Source organism: Ruditapes philippinarum, unplaced genomic scaffold, assembly GCF_026571515.1.
Source record: "Ruditapes philippinarum isolate M1 unplaced genomic scaffold, ASM2657151v2 ctg3528_1_1_1_1, whole genome shotgun sequence".
NCBI lineage: Eukaryota > Metazoa > Mollusca > Bivalvia > Venerida > Veneridae > Ruditapes > Ruditapes philippinarum.
The window spans coordinates 62,857-74,988 of NW_026859174.1; the positions used below are offsets into that span (position 1 = coordinate 62,857).

A 12,132-nucleotide genomic window follows, 5' to 3' on the forward strand; every position below is an offset into this window, starting at 1 on the left:
AGCTTATTCAAACCTAGACAATATTTAAAGAAAAGAGTCTTTAGATTCATTTCAAGCTGGTCAATTACAAAAGTCTTCACGAAGCGGCGATTTCAAACTGTTTTTGAACATATTTCTTCAGCTGAATTGTGTTTTGCTTTGTATTAAGCATATTTCCAGATGACATATTACTGAAATACTCATTTAGTCGGTTAAGCGCTCAGTTAGTTAAAACACATGAACGTTTTCTGTGGCTGTTAGGAAAAAGGTAAGGGTGAAATACTTGATAAATGACATGATAATTAAGAATTCGCAACACTCTTACCATGTTTGTTAATATATAAGCAACACAAGTATCAGTTTTCATTTCAAAATTGATTGATTGACTTTTTCACAAAGATATTAACTCATAGTTCATCGTTTGAAAAGAATAAGATAATCATAAAATTGAGTCGTAATTAAATCATTATACATTGATTGTTTTCAGAACAAATAAATATTAACGAATCTCTTCTGTGTTCGTGTATATCATCAACCAGAACCTTTTTTGCTCTTTAGCCGTGGTTGTGCTAGACAAAAACATTAATGTACTTGTAAAGTAACAATATATGTACAGTTATTGTAATTAAATATTTGGTTGAATGAATGTTAATTTGTACTGATTTCTTTTTCAAACACAAAAATGATGGTTTAATGTTTATATAAAGTTTCAGTTAAATGTTTTAGTTCTTTAAAAGTAATTGTGCTTGCTTAAGTCGATGTTTAACAATTATATATCTGAAACCATAATCAGATTTTTTGAGAAAAGAGGAAATATCATACAATAATAATAATTTTTAAATTTTTATTTTATAAGTAAAAAAGAAATACATCGTCTTACTTGCTTTTTCTCACATATGACATGTGATTTCAGTTCACAATGGTGATCGTGCCAGGTATAACCAGATTTTCCCCAAAGAACGGCACAATCTTGATTATTTGCATTAGTTGGTTGCCCTGGATACCAGTTGGTGTATCCATCAGTGATTGGTTTATGATTTGTGTACCAGATCCATATTCCTTCAATTGCGACGTCTGTTGCCCCAACCCAGAACCAATTAGACCTCGAAGCTCCTGTAGAATTTTTCAATGTTAATTACGAATAAATACTAGACCTATGTGTATAAACCTCATTTCTTGTATAAAATTCATTTTTAACATGTTAATCCTAAATTCAGCGACAATCAGTAACACTGAATCCACTCATGATTACAAGTTAAACATTGGTGTTCACTGTAAATTTCTATAATAACATTTTAAATGAACTATCTGAACGACCTAATGTTCCAATATAAATCATACTTGGACCAACCTTATCAATTGAGCCTCGTTTTCATTACAAAAAAACGTATCAAATGACAGTTGTACTCAATGTAGCCTAACTTTCATTTTCTTAAGCCAAAACATCAATATCAAATTCATACTGTACTCTATCAAGCCTCGATTTCATATTCCGAGTCCAAAAGTTCCTTGTCAATTTCATATTACACACGCAGTAGCAACCGTATCTTTAATATAACACTTCAACAGTGTTCAATTTGTGCTTTCTTAAATATTAAATATACTTTGTCGCCATTAAAATTTGTAATTAAGTTGAAATAAATAAAAGTGGAAACCTGTCTTGAATAAACGTTGGCACTGATCACGGAGAAACAATTCCTCTGAACGAGACTCTATTGTCACAATGTGAGAATGATCGTGCGTATCGCAAAATTCCTAAAAATAACAAGTTGACGTTCATTTTTCAATATTGTTTCAATGACTTAAAGAACTTCTTTGCAATTTTATACATGTGCAACAAATCGTCTTAAAGTTTTAAAGAAATATTTTGGCATTTTAATCATTAAAACAATAGAAGACGGAGTCTGTTTTTCACATTGCTCCTGCTCAGCCATTTGAATATATTTATATAATAGATACTATTTTATGCATATATAAATTTTGTTTTATTGTTTGAGAGGTTTTTGATTTAATATATATTTTTACAAATTTGTATTATAATCAGGACAAAAAGAGTATTCTTGCGTGCAAAGAAATTCATTAAATTTACTCAAACTTTTTTTTGTGTTTTGAATTTTTTTTCTCCTTAGGACTGGAAACTTACAATTAAATAAATCTGATTAATTTTGATTGTGAGATTCATCGTAACTTTTACGCCATCTCCGTGCCAAGGAGCCCGACCTTTAGATCACTTTGGCTATAATTTTATTCAATCACACAAAATGTTTTGGAATAAATTAACTACAGCTCAATATGATATGTTATCTAAAACATTACCGAACATTTTACCCTCTGCTTTTGATAAAACAATGCTGAATAGGCATGTGAAAAACAAAGAATTACAAAGAAAATTTTACCGTTGCTTCTGCCCATGTAATGCTTATTTCATCTGCAAACAGGTAACACGAGTCCTCGAACACAACCCATCCATTTTGACAACAGTTGTATCCTTAATACATACAAAATGAAATGATTGTTCAATATAATATCAGATCAAAGCAAATACCATATACAAGTCTTTTATCAATATTTCACATAATGCATCTGCTTAACATTACTTTACTTTAACTTTACTCTAAACAACATGTTGAAAATATTGGAGTTTTTTTATAAGTTAGTAATAAACATCATTAATTCTGTACTTGAAAATTTTGAATCTAATTAAACTAAGTTAATTCAAATGTACTTGACCATTGATTATGCCGTGATCATCTAGAATACAAGCTAACACTAGAAATATCCGGATATATTGGAACTTCATCATACGTGTTGTCTCCAATTTTTTATTCCAATCAACTTAAACAAATTCTGTATCAACTTAGACTCATGCTGTTGAAGCTTTACCTTTACTAATTGTTCTGAATTCAAATGAAGACACGCAGGCAATACAAACATACTAACAATGGAGTTCATGAGTTTAAAAAATCTAGTACACTCGACACGCAATTCCTCTTGTCGTTGGTGATTTTTAGATAAGTAGAAACAAAAGAGATATAAATGTATTCGGAATTTTGTAACCACCGCATAACAGCAAAGAAAAAAACGATTTCTTATATTTCAACAAAAAGTTGAAAAACGATGGTGATGACCATGAAGAAAAAGAAGATGATGATGATGGTGGTGATGGCGGTGGTGAGGATAATGGTGGTGGTTACGGTGATTATAATGATGATCGTGGTGGTGATGATGATGATGGTGATGATGATGATGATGGTGGTGATGATGAAGGAGGTGGTGATGATGGTACTGATAGTCATGATGATGATGATGATGAAGCTGGTAATGGTGATGATAATTATGTTGGTGATGGTGATGATGGTGATGGTGGTGATGATGATGGTGGTGATGGTGATGATGATGATACTTATATTCATGATGATGATGATGAAGCTGATGATGGTGATGATTGTGGTGGTGATGATGATGATGGTGATGATAATGATGGTTGTGATGATGATGATGGTTGTGGTTATGATGGTGGTGGTGGTGATGGTGGTGATGTTGGTGGTGGTGATGATGATTATGATAGTGGTTGTGGTGATGATGATGATGGTGGTGGTGGTGGTGATGTTGGTGGTGGTGTTGATGATAATGATGACGGTGGTTGTGGTGGTGATGGTGGTGTTAATGATGGAGGTGGTGACGATGATGGTTTTGTTACTCATGATGATGATTATGGTGGTGATGATGATGGTGGTGGTGGTGATGATGATGGTATTGATAGTCATGATGATTATGATGATGATGATGATGGTGATGAAAATGTTGTGGTGTTGATAGTCGTGACGATGATGATCACGTTTCTTGGGAGAATGATATTTGTTTTTGTAATTATGATGTTGTTGGGGATTATTTGGTAATAATAATGATGGTGATGGTGGTAGAGGGAGTGGTGGTTACAATGATGATGATAATGGTTGCGGTGAGGATGATAGTTGTTTTGATGATGGTGGTGATTAATTCAGGGACGTACCTTGGCTTATTTTAGTCTACGCAAAGTTGAAGCCATGGGCCAAAGGATTTCTTTTACTAGGTTTTATTTGGATATAAGCAATGAAATATGTTTTAAATGTAATAATATTATGTTTGTCTATACTTATGGAAATAAAAGTACAAGAAAACTGCATGAAGTCGAACGCGTAGAATACATTAAATATGTCAACAAGTTATTTGCTATTGTTAAAAAAAATTTGCTACATGTCTCTATAGTATTCAAGATGGTTTTATTTCCTTCTTTTAACAAGGTGTTGAGGGGGCTTTTGTTTTACCATAACTTAAAACAAGATATAATCAAGGAAAATATAGTTTACAGTTGATCTTTATGTTTATAAAAACAATACAAAAGCTTAAATATTTAGTGAAATAGTAATTTTTTAAACCTAAAAGAAATTTATGTATTATCATAGTATCTTTTTTAGCTAATTTAGCTTTGTTGGGCTGACAGTAATTGAAATTTTATTGATATGGGGAAAGTACGGAACACCTGTCGGGTCATGTTTTAAATGAAAGGAACTGCATAAATTAAGAATTGTTACACCATACGACAAAAAGTGATACAAAATGAACGTATTAAAGTCATTTCGGACTTAGAATAGCACAAATGTAATTGAATGGCATTTACTCTAATTGATGTAGACAGTCAACGAAAGAAAATAAAACACTCCTTTTCTCATTGCAGATATCTATACCTTTATTCATAGTTTTTAAGTGCCAAAGATCCCCAGAAACGCCTTTTTCTATTTCATAAATCCGTTCGGCGCGATATGACCTAAATTGTGTTGGTGCGCTGGAAAAACCAAAGAAAAGAAAACAAAAAAAGCCTTTTTATCATTTTTACTTTTTGTTGTCCTGTTACAATTTAAGAAAAATACCCATGGCAAATTTATCTTTAAAAATTTTATTCATTTTTTTTGCATTTAATACAGTTATAGTGATTTAGTATTCTGAAAATGAAGTCAATATATTTTTATTTTTTTATCATTTTTGCTTCCTCATTGGAAAATAAGTTCACATTCAGAGCCACTTTCTTCAGGTGATAAGCATCAAACAAGCTATAAATCATTATTTAAATGTAATATAACTAATGTTTGTCTTTTGTAAAGAAGAATACATGTATTCGTTTCTGAGGCATTATGTGACTGTAAGAGACATTGTTAGATCATTAATGTAAATATTGAATGAACTCGTAGATGAGGAACATCCTTGACGTATACCAGTGCTTGCCCTGAACCAGTCAGAAAAAATCCACTAACACGTATACATTGTGACATTTTATTTCCTGCAGGCCGGGGCCCGCAGGGTATTGGTACGCTTTTAATTTTTGAGGCATGGAGGAGCACGTGACCTGTTTTCGGTACATGGAGGAGCATGTGATCTGTAAACCGTACATGATTGGTTAATTGACCTATTCGAAAACCTAGCTAAAGACCGTTTGCCGGTACGTTACGGATTTACCTTTAGGGCACCGGTCTCTCAAATGACCGGTGAACACAATGCTAGGGAATACGTCCGAATTACAACTAATTAAGAACATAACATTAAATTACGTGATATTTCTAATTTTCTATAATTATTTTACCGTTTAAGGAGGAAAAACTTGCATGATGTGTTTGAAAATTATCAATGTTTCTTTAATATATATCTGAATTTTACCACTTGCCCCTCACCGCTGTGGGTTCGAATCCCGACAAGGACTTTGGATTCTTTCATGTGAGGAAGCTATCTAGCTAGCTTACGGAACGTCGGTGGTTCTACTCAGGTGCCCGTTCGTGCCTGAAATAATGCACGGAAGGGCACCTGAGGTCTCCCTCCACCACTAAAGCTGGAACGTCGCGATATGACCTATACTGTGTCGATGTGATGTAAACCCCAAAACAAACAAACAAACAATATCTGAAATTTTACAAGCAGTAAATTGTTTACAGTGAAAATCCACAAAATTAAAACATTCATTTGTGGCATCTGCCATAATAGATGGAGATATTTTCTGCGTAAACTTGTGTGTTTACTTTTTTTTAATTATTTTGTTTCTGCACGGAATTATTCATACAATGGTATTTAATCATTTTCTTTCTTTCTTTCTTTTTTTCCAAACAATATTGAAAGTAGTTTAATAGATAGCTTTAAATCATTACAAATGAACCACGCAGGCAACCATTTTACTTGTTGTACATTGACCTTACTGCAGAGAGAGTACATGAAGATATGCAATATCTGGCCAATTTATGCCAAAGCAAACTTCTATTAATGGGGTTAAACGCCTCATGGAATTGATAAAAGTAAAAAATGAAAATGAATTTTTATTCAATTTATGTGTATCAATTATACTCGTGAGGCTTGACAGGTGACCATTGTTACTGCGCTTTTTTTGAAACCCATTTTGCTCCTTCAGGACAAGCTCGTTGTTATTTGACCATTTTATAATACATTCATCTAAAATACTTTAAAAACAAAATTAAACGTAAAACAAAACAAAACAAACACAGCAACAACATCAAACACACCAACAACATTTACTTCTTTAACTCTGGCAGATAATAAATGTCATTAGTTTTGCTCTGTTCGTTACAATTATTGCCCTGACTTTTAGGGTACTTTAATAGAAGAAGAACTTTTATTTGTACTAAAGCCCTAAAAAGAGCCATTGATTATTAAAATGCATAACTGTCTTAAAGTTGAATGAACTACAACTGGCACATTTTCAGGAAGTGTTTCAAAATAATGATACTTCGATAAAAATGTTTTATGTAGATCTTCATAAAAAATATCTCTTCACAACACAATTTTGAAAGAGTTCTAAATAATTTAGTATGACCAATTACACGTTTGATAATGAAATTTTGTTTTTGAACAATTTATAACTGGCTAAATATAGATATGTGATCTTGAATCATGTATCTTTCTTTACAAACATCACTCCCAAAGTTTGTTGTTGTGTATGAAACTTAATTCTGTCAACGTGTTTATTAACGGTGAAAAGTACCCACCATTGTGGATCAATTCACTTTAAAGAGCAGTAAAAAATATTTTTTAAATTTATCTACTTAAATAATGATTATTGCAGTCAAGTCCTGCATTGTTATCTTAACATGCCTTTCTTGCCTGATAATGTCTGCAGTTAACTATACATGCATATAGAAACAGAATCGGCATTGTTTAAATTCATTATTTCATGTTACCATTTTTCATTGCAAAACAAACTGGATGATATCTATAAATGTTTAAAAGAAAAAATAATATAATAAACGCATAATTTATTCATACTACGTCTCATTTTATTTTTAAAACATACAGAAAATCAATTGTTTCTGCATCAACCAATTATTTCCTGCTCTCTAGAAGCTGTTATGCTAGAAAACAAAAACAATTATTTATACAATATAATTATACATTTTTATATTTAATCAAATTAAAAATTGTAGATTTGTATTGGAATACACGAACAAGAAAACAATATTTTTATTCTGCGGTTGAATGTTTTTATGACATGAAGTTCTGATGTTACCCGAGATTATTCACGTGGAAATACAGGCCCTGTTATTGCACATGAAATTACAAACATTAAGTTGAAAAATGAACCATAAGTAAAACACACATTTATGTTCTTACAGGTAAGAGTCAAAGTTTGTTTGAAAGTCTATGTAACAACTATCATATAACGTTAACTATAATGAGATTTTTTATATAATGAAAGAGTAATGGTTTAATATAACGTTTGACTTACTTTCTTTCACATATTACATGTGCTTTCAATTCACAAATATGATCATGCCAGGTATAACCAGATGGTCCCCAAAGCACGGCACAATCTTGATTAACTGATGATTGGTCTGGTTGTCCTGGATACCAGTTGGTGTAACCATCAGTGATTGGTTTATGATTTGTGTACCACACCCATATACCTTCAATCTCGTCGTCTGTTGCCCCAATCCAGAACCAATTATCCCTCGAAGCTCCTGTTGATTTTTCAATGATAGGAATATTTTTCTGATTTCAAATAAATATTAGTCTTTTATGTGTTTATCTCATTTATTGTGTTTAAACAGTTGTATTTTTTTAATAGCACAGCAAATCATTATTTTTCAACAAAATTTAAACTTAATTGTATACAATACAGACGATCGACAAAATATTCATGGGAATAGATTTATGTGGGATTGTTATTCATAAATTGTATGAATAAATTCAACAATATTGTTATAATAAATAAAATACTGCTACAAGCATATTTTAAATACGGATTTTGTTTAACGTTGTTGTTGTGATTTTATGACTGCATTAACTTTGTTGTTGTTGTTATTATTAGTAGTAGTAGTAGTAGTAGTAGTAGTAGTAGTAGTAGTAGTAGTAGTAGTAGTAGTAGTAGTAGTAGTAGTAGTAGTAGTAGTAGTAGTAGTAGTAGTAGTAGTAGTAGTAGTAGTAGTAGTAGTAGTAGTAGTAGTAGTAGTAGTAGTAGTAGTAGTAGTAGTAGTAGTAGTAGTAGTAGTAGTAGTAGTAGTAGTAGTAGTAGTAGTAGTAGTAGTAGTAGTAGTAGTAGTAGTAGTAGTAGTAGTAGTAGTAGTAGTAGTAGTAGTAGTAGTAGTAGTAGTAGTAGTAGTAGTAGTAGTAGTAGTAGTAGTAGTAGTAGTAGTAGTAGTAGTAGTAGTAGTAGTAGTAGTAGTAGTAGTAGTAGTAGTAGTAGTAGTAGTAGTAGTAGTAGTAGTAGTAGTAGTAGTAGTAGTAGTAGTAGTAGTAGTAGTAGTAGTAGTAGTAGTAGTAGTAGTAGTAGTAGTAGTAGTAGTAGTAGTAGTAGTAGTAGTAGTAGTAGTAGTAGTAGTAGTAGTAGTAGTAGTAGTAGTAGTAGTAGTAGTAGTAGTAGTAGTAGTAGTAGTAGTAGTAGTAGTAGTAGTAGTAGTAGTAGTAGTAGTAGTAGTAGTAGTAGTAGTAGTAGTAGTAGTAGTAGTAGTAGTAGTAGTAGTAGTAGTAGTAGTAGTAGTAGTAGTAGTAGTAGTAGTAGTAGTAGTAGTAGTAGTAGTAGTAGTAGTAGTAGTAGTAGTAGTAGTAGTAGTAGTAGTAGTAGTAGTAGTAGTAGTAGTAGTAGTAGTAGTAGTAGTAGTAGTAGTAGTAGTAGTAGTAGTAGTAGTAGTAGTAGTAGTAGTAGTAGTAGTAGTAGTAGTAGTAGTAGTAGTAGTAGTAGTAGTAGTAGTAGTAGTAGTAGTAGTAGTAGTAGTAGTAGTAGTAGTAGTAGTAGTAGTAGTAGTAGTAGTAGTAGTTAGTAGTAGTAGTAGTAGTAGTAGTAGTAAGTAGTAGTAGTAGTAGTAGTAGTAGTAGTAGTAGTAGTAGTAGTAGTAGTAGTAGTAGTAGTAGTAGTAGTAGTAGTAGTAGTAGTAGTAGTAGTAGTAGTAGTAGTAGTAGTAGTAGTAGTAGTAGTAGTAGTAGTAGTAGTAGTAGTAGTAGTAGTAGTAGTAGTAGTAGTAGTAGTATCGCTTAGTTTTCTTCATGTATGAAAAGGAAATGGCGTTCGGGAAAGTAGGCCACTATAGAACATTAAATAAAATTTAAATATAATTTTTTAAGTTAAATTAAGTTGTTAGAATTGGTAGAAAACAATTCATGTTAAATAAAAATGGAAACCTGTCTTGAATAAACGTTTGCATTGATCACGGAGAAACAATTCCTCTGAATGAGATTCTATTGTCACAATGTGAGAATGTTCGTGCGCATCGCAGAAATGCTTAAAATAAAAACACATTTTTTATAATCTGAAAATCTTGCAAAGGTTCAATTACTCCAAAAATCTTCTTTACAATAGTATACATTTGCATGATATTTATTGTATTAAATTTTAACTACACAATCCTCTACTTTGCGTAAAACAATTCCGAATGTGTCAATGAAAAACAAAGAAACTTTTTCATTTTAGTTAGAAGAGAATAAAAATTACCGTTGCTTCCGTCCAGTCAATGTTTATTTCATCTGCAAACAAGTAACATGAGTCCTCAAACACAACCCATCCATTTTGACAACAGTTGTATCCTTAATACATACAAAATGAAATGATTGTTCAATATGAAGGCATATACAACTATCAGATTAGTTCGGATATCATAAAAGGGTTTTTGACCAATTTCTCACGAAGTTTGCTTAACTTTGAATTATTTCACCATCATGAGACGATGAGCAGAGCGCAATAATTGGGTTGCTACCTCAGAGTCAAAGTCACACAAAAATGAATGTCAATTATATAAAAGTCTACAATTCGTGTGAGCTCCATAACTTTTAAACCACTGAAAATATTTCTAAATAACTTGACACAAATGATCACCCTTATGAGACGATGTGCAAAGCGCAATAATTGGATTGCTAGCCCAAAGGTCCAGGTCAGACTTTAAGGTCAAGTGCTTAAATATCTACATTTCGTGTCCGCTCCATCACTTTTAAATCGCTGAAAAAAATGAAATAACTAGGTACAAGTAATAACCATCATGGGACGATGTGCAGAGCGCAAAATTTCGGTTGCTTCCCCCAACGTCAAGGTCACACTTGAAGGTCAATTGTTAAAAAGTCTACATTCATATCCGCTTCATAACTTTAAACCGCTGATTACTTTTAAATAACTTGACACAAGTGCAATCATTAGGTTGCTACCCTGAGGTCAAGGTCACATTTAAAGGTCAAGTGTTAACAAGTCTTCATTTCGTGTCCGCTTCATATCTTAAAAACCGTTGATTTTTTTAATAACTTGGCAGAAATGGTCACCATTATGACATGATGTGCAGAACACAACATCCAGGTTGCTACCCCAAAGGTCAAGGTTAAATGTTCTCCATAACTTTTTGACTTCATGGAAAATTTTAAATAACTCGGCACAAATAATTTCTATCATGAAACTATATGCTTATAATATACATGGCACAACATGAATTTCATGGTCTGTTTAAGGTCAAGAAGTATACATTCATGTCTGCTGCAGAAGAGGGTCTAGCTGTCCTTCAGTCTGCCTTGTGAAATTGTAAAAAGGGAAATAATTATTTAGAAACATCCCTGTCATTCAATATATGTTATAAAGCTTATAAAATAAAATAAAAACTATCTGTATATTATCTATTCAAGTTATGACATAATGTTTAAAATTAATTTATGTTATAAAAATGTCAATAACCATATGAATACATTATGAATAATGTAGTATATAATTGTAAAATGTCAAAAACATGACTGAATAAATGGAGGTACAAGTAATTAAATAATTATAACATTGACAAAAATAAAGTATTTGTATTGATTAAAATAAATTATTGAACATTTCTAGATACCAAAAATGACTTCTTAAATATATTATCACCATTATTATAGTAACCATCTTATATGTAAATATTGAGATTTCTTTTCAAAAAAGATAAGAAAATTAAGATCCCTGACATCTGTCACAAAGGCATAATTTACTAATAAACATTAATTTTGTACCTGACATTTTTTATCATAATATATTTATGTACTTCACCCTCAATTATTCCGTGGTCATCTAGAATACTGACTAACACTAGAATTAAACAATGGACCTTCATCATATGTACTGTCTGCAGAAATACATATATAAAAAAAATATTTTATTCCACCTTTGCTTATCACTGACAGCTCATTAATGTTAACAAGATCTAGAACACTCGATAAACCTTTATGGCATTAATGATGTATTTGCAGTAAACTTCTTATTGTCTTTTGGCGTAAATGGGGGATTCTTTTAGATAAATAGAAAGCAAACACAATATGAATGTCGCCGGGACTTTGTAATGACAGGTAAACTTGATGCAGTGATCTTCAACGCATAAACAGAGCGACCATATTAATGCATGAAGCAAAATTTGCTTAAAACTAAATAAAGAGGATATTGAGTGAGTGTATTTATTGAACGAGTTGAATAAAATTAAAATATGCGAGCCATTGGCGAGCAAAATTTCATTTTATTCAACGAGTTCAATAAATTTAGTCATGAATTTACACGAATTTAATATACTATTTATTTTTACAAAAAAAAACGGATGCAAAGTCTTAAAGTATTTTTATTGATCCGCGCCCACAGGAGCTATTTGTGTTTACTATTGTTTTTGTCCATGAACCCGATTTTTATCAATT

The 12,132-nt window shown here is 31.7% G+C and overlaps 2 protein-coding genes across 2 annotated transcripts; both read right to left on the bottom strand.

Annotated features, from left to right (window-relative positions):
- Window positions 1-324: 324 nt before the first annotated feature.
- On the bottom strand, window positions 325-2,900 carry LOC132755528 (perlucin-like). Its single transcript, XM_060746403.1, has 5 exons — window positions 2,710-2,900; window positions 2,376-2,467; window positions 1,635-1,734; window positions 860-1,092; window positions 325-548 (listed from the first exon to the last, which is right to left on the bottom strand). The coding sequence occupies exons 1-5, from the start codon at window positions 2,780-2,782 to the stop codon at window positions 534-536; spliced, it is 513 nt and encodes a 170-aa protein (XP_060602386.1). The 5' UTR covers window positions 2,783-2,900; the 3' UTR covers window positions 325-533.
- Window positions 2,901-7,259: 4,359 nt separating this feature from the next.
- Window positions 7,260-11,672, bottom strand: LOC132755529 (perlucin-like). The gene is made up of 5 exons (XM_060746404.1): window positions 11,501-11,672; window positions 9,941-10,032; window positions 9,631-9,730; window positions 7,742-7,973; window positions 7,260-7,367 (listed from the first exon to the last, which is right to left on the bottom strand). Exons 1-5 carry the CDS (start codon window positions 11,565-11,567, stop codon window positions 7,331-7,333), a joined length of 528 nt encoding a protein of 175 aa, XP_060602387.1. The 5' UTR covers window positions 11,568-11,672; the 3' UTR covers window positions 7,260-7,330.
- Window positions 11,673-12,132: the final 460 nt, after the last annotated feature.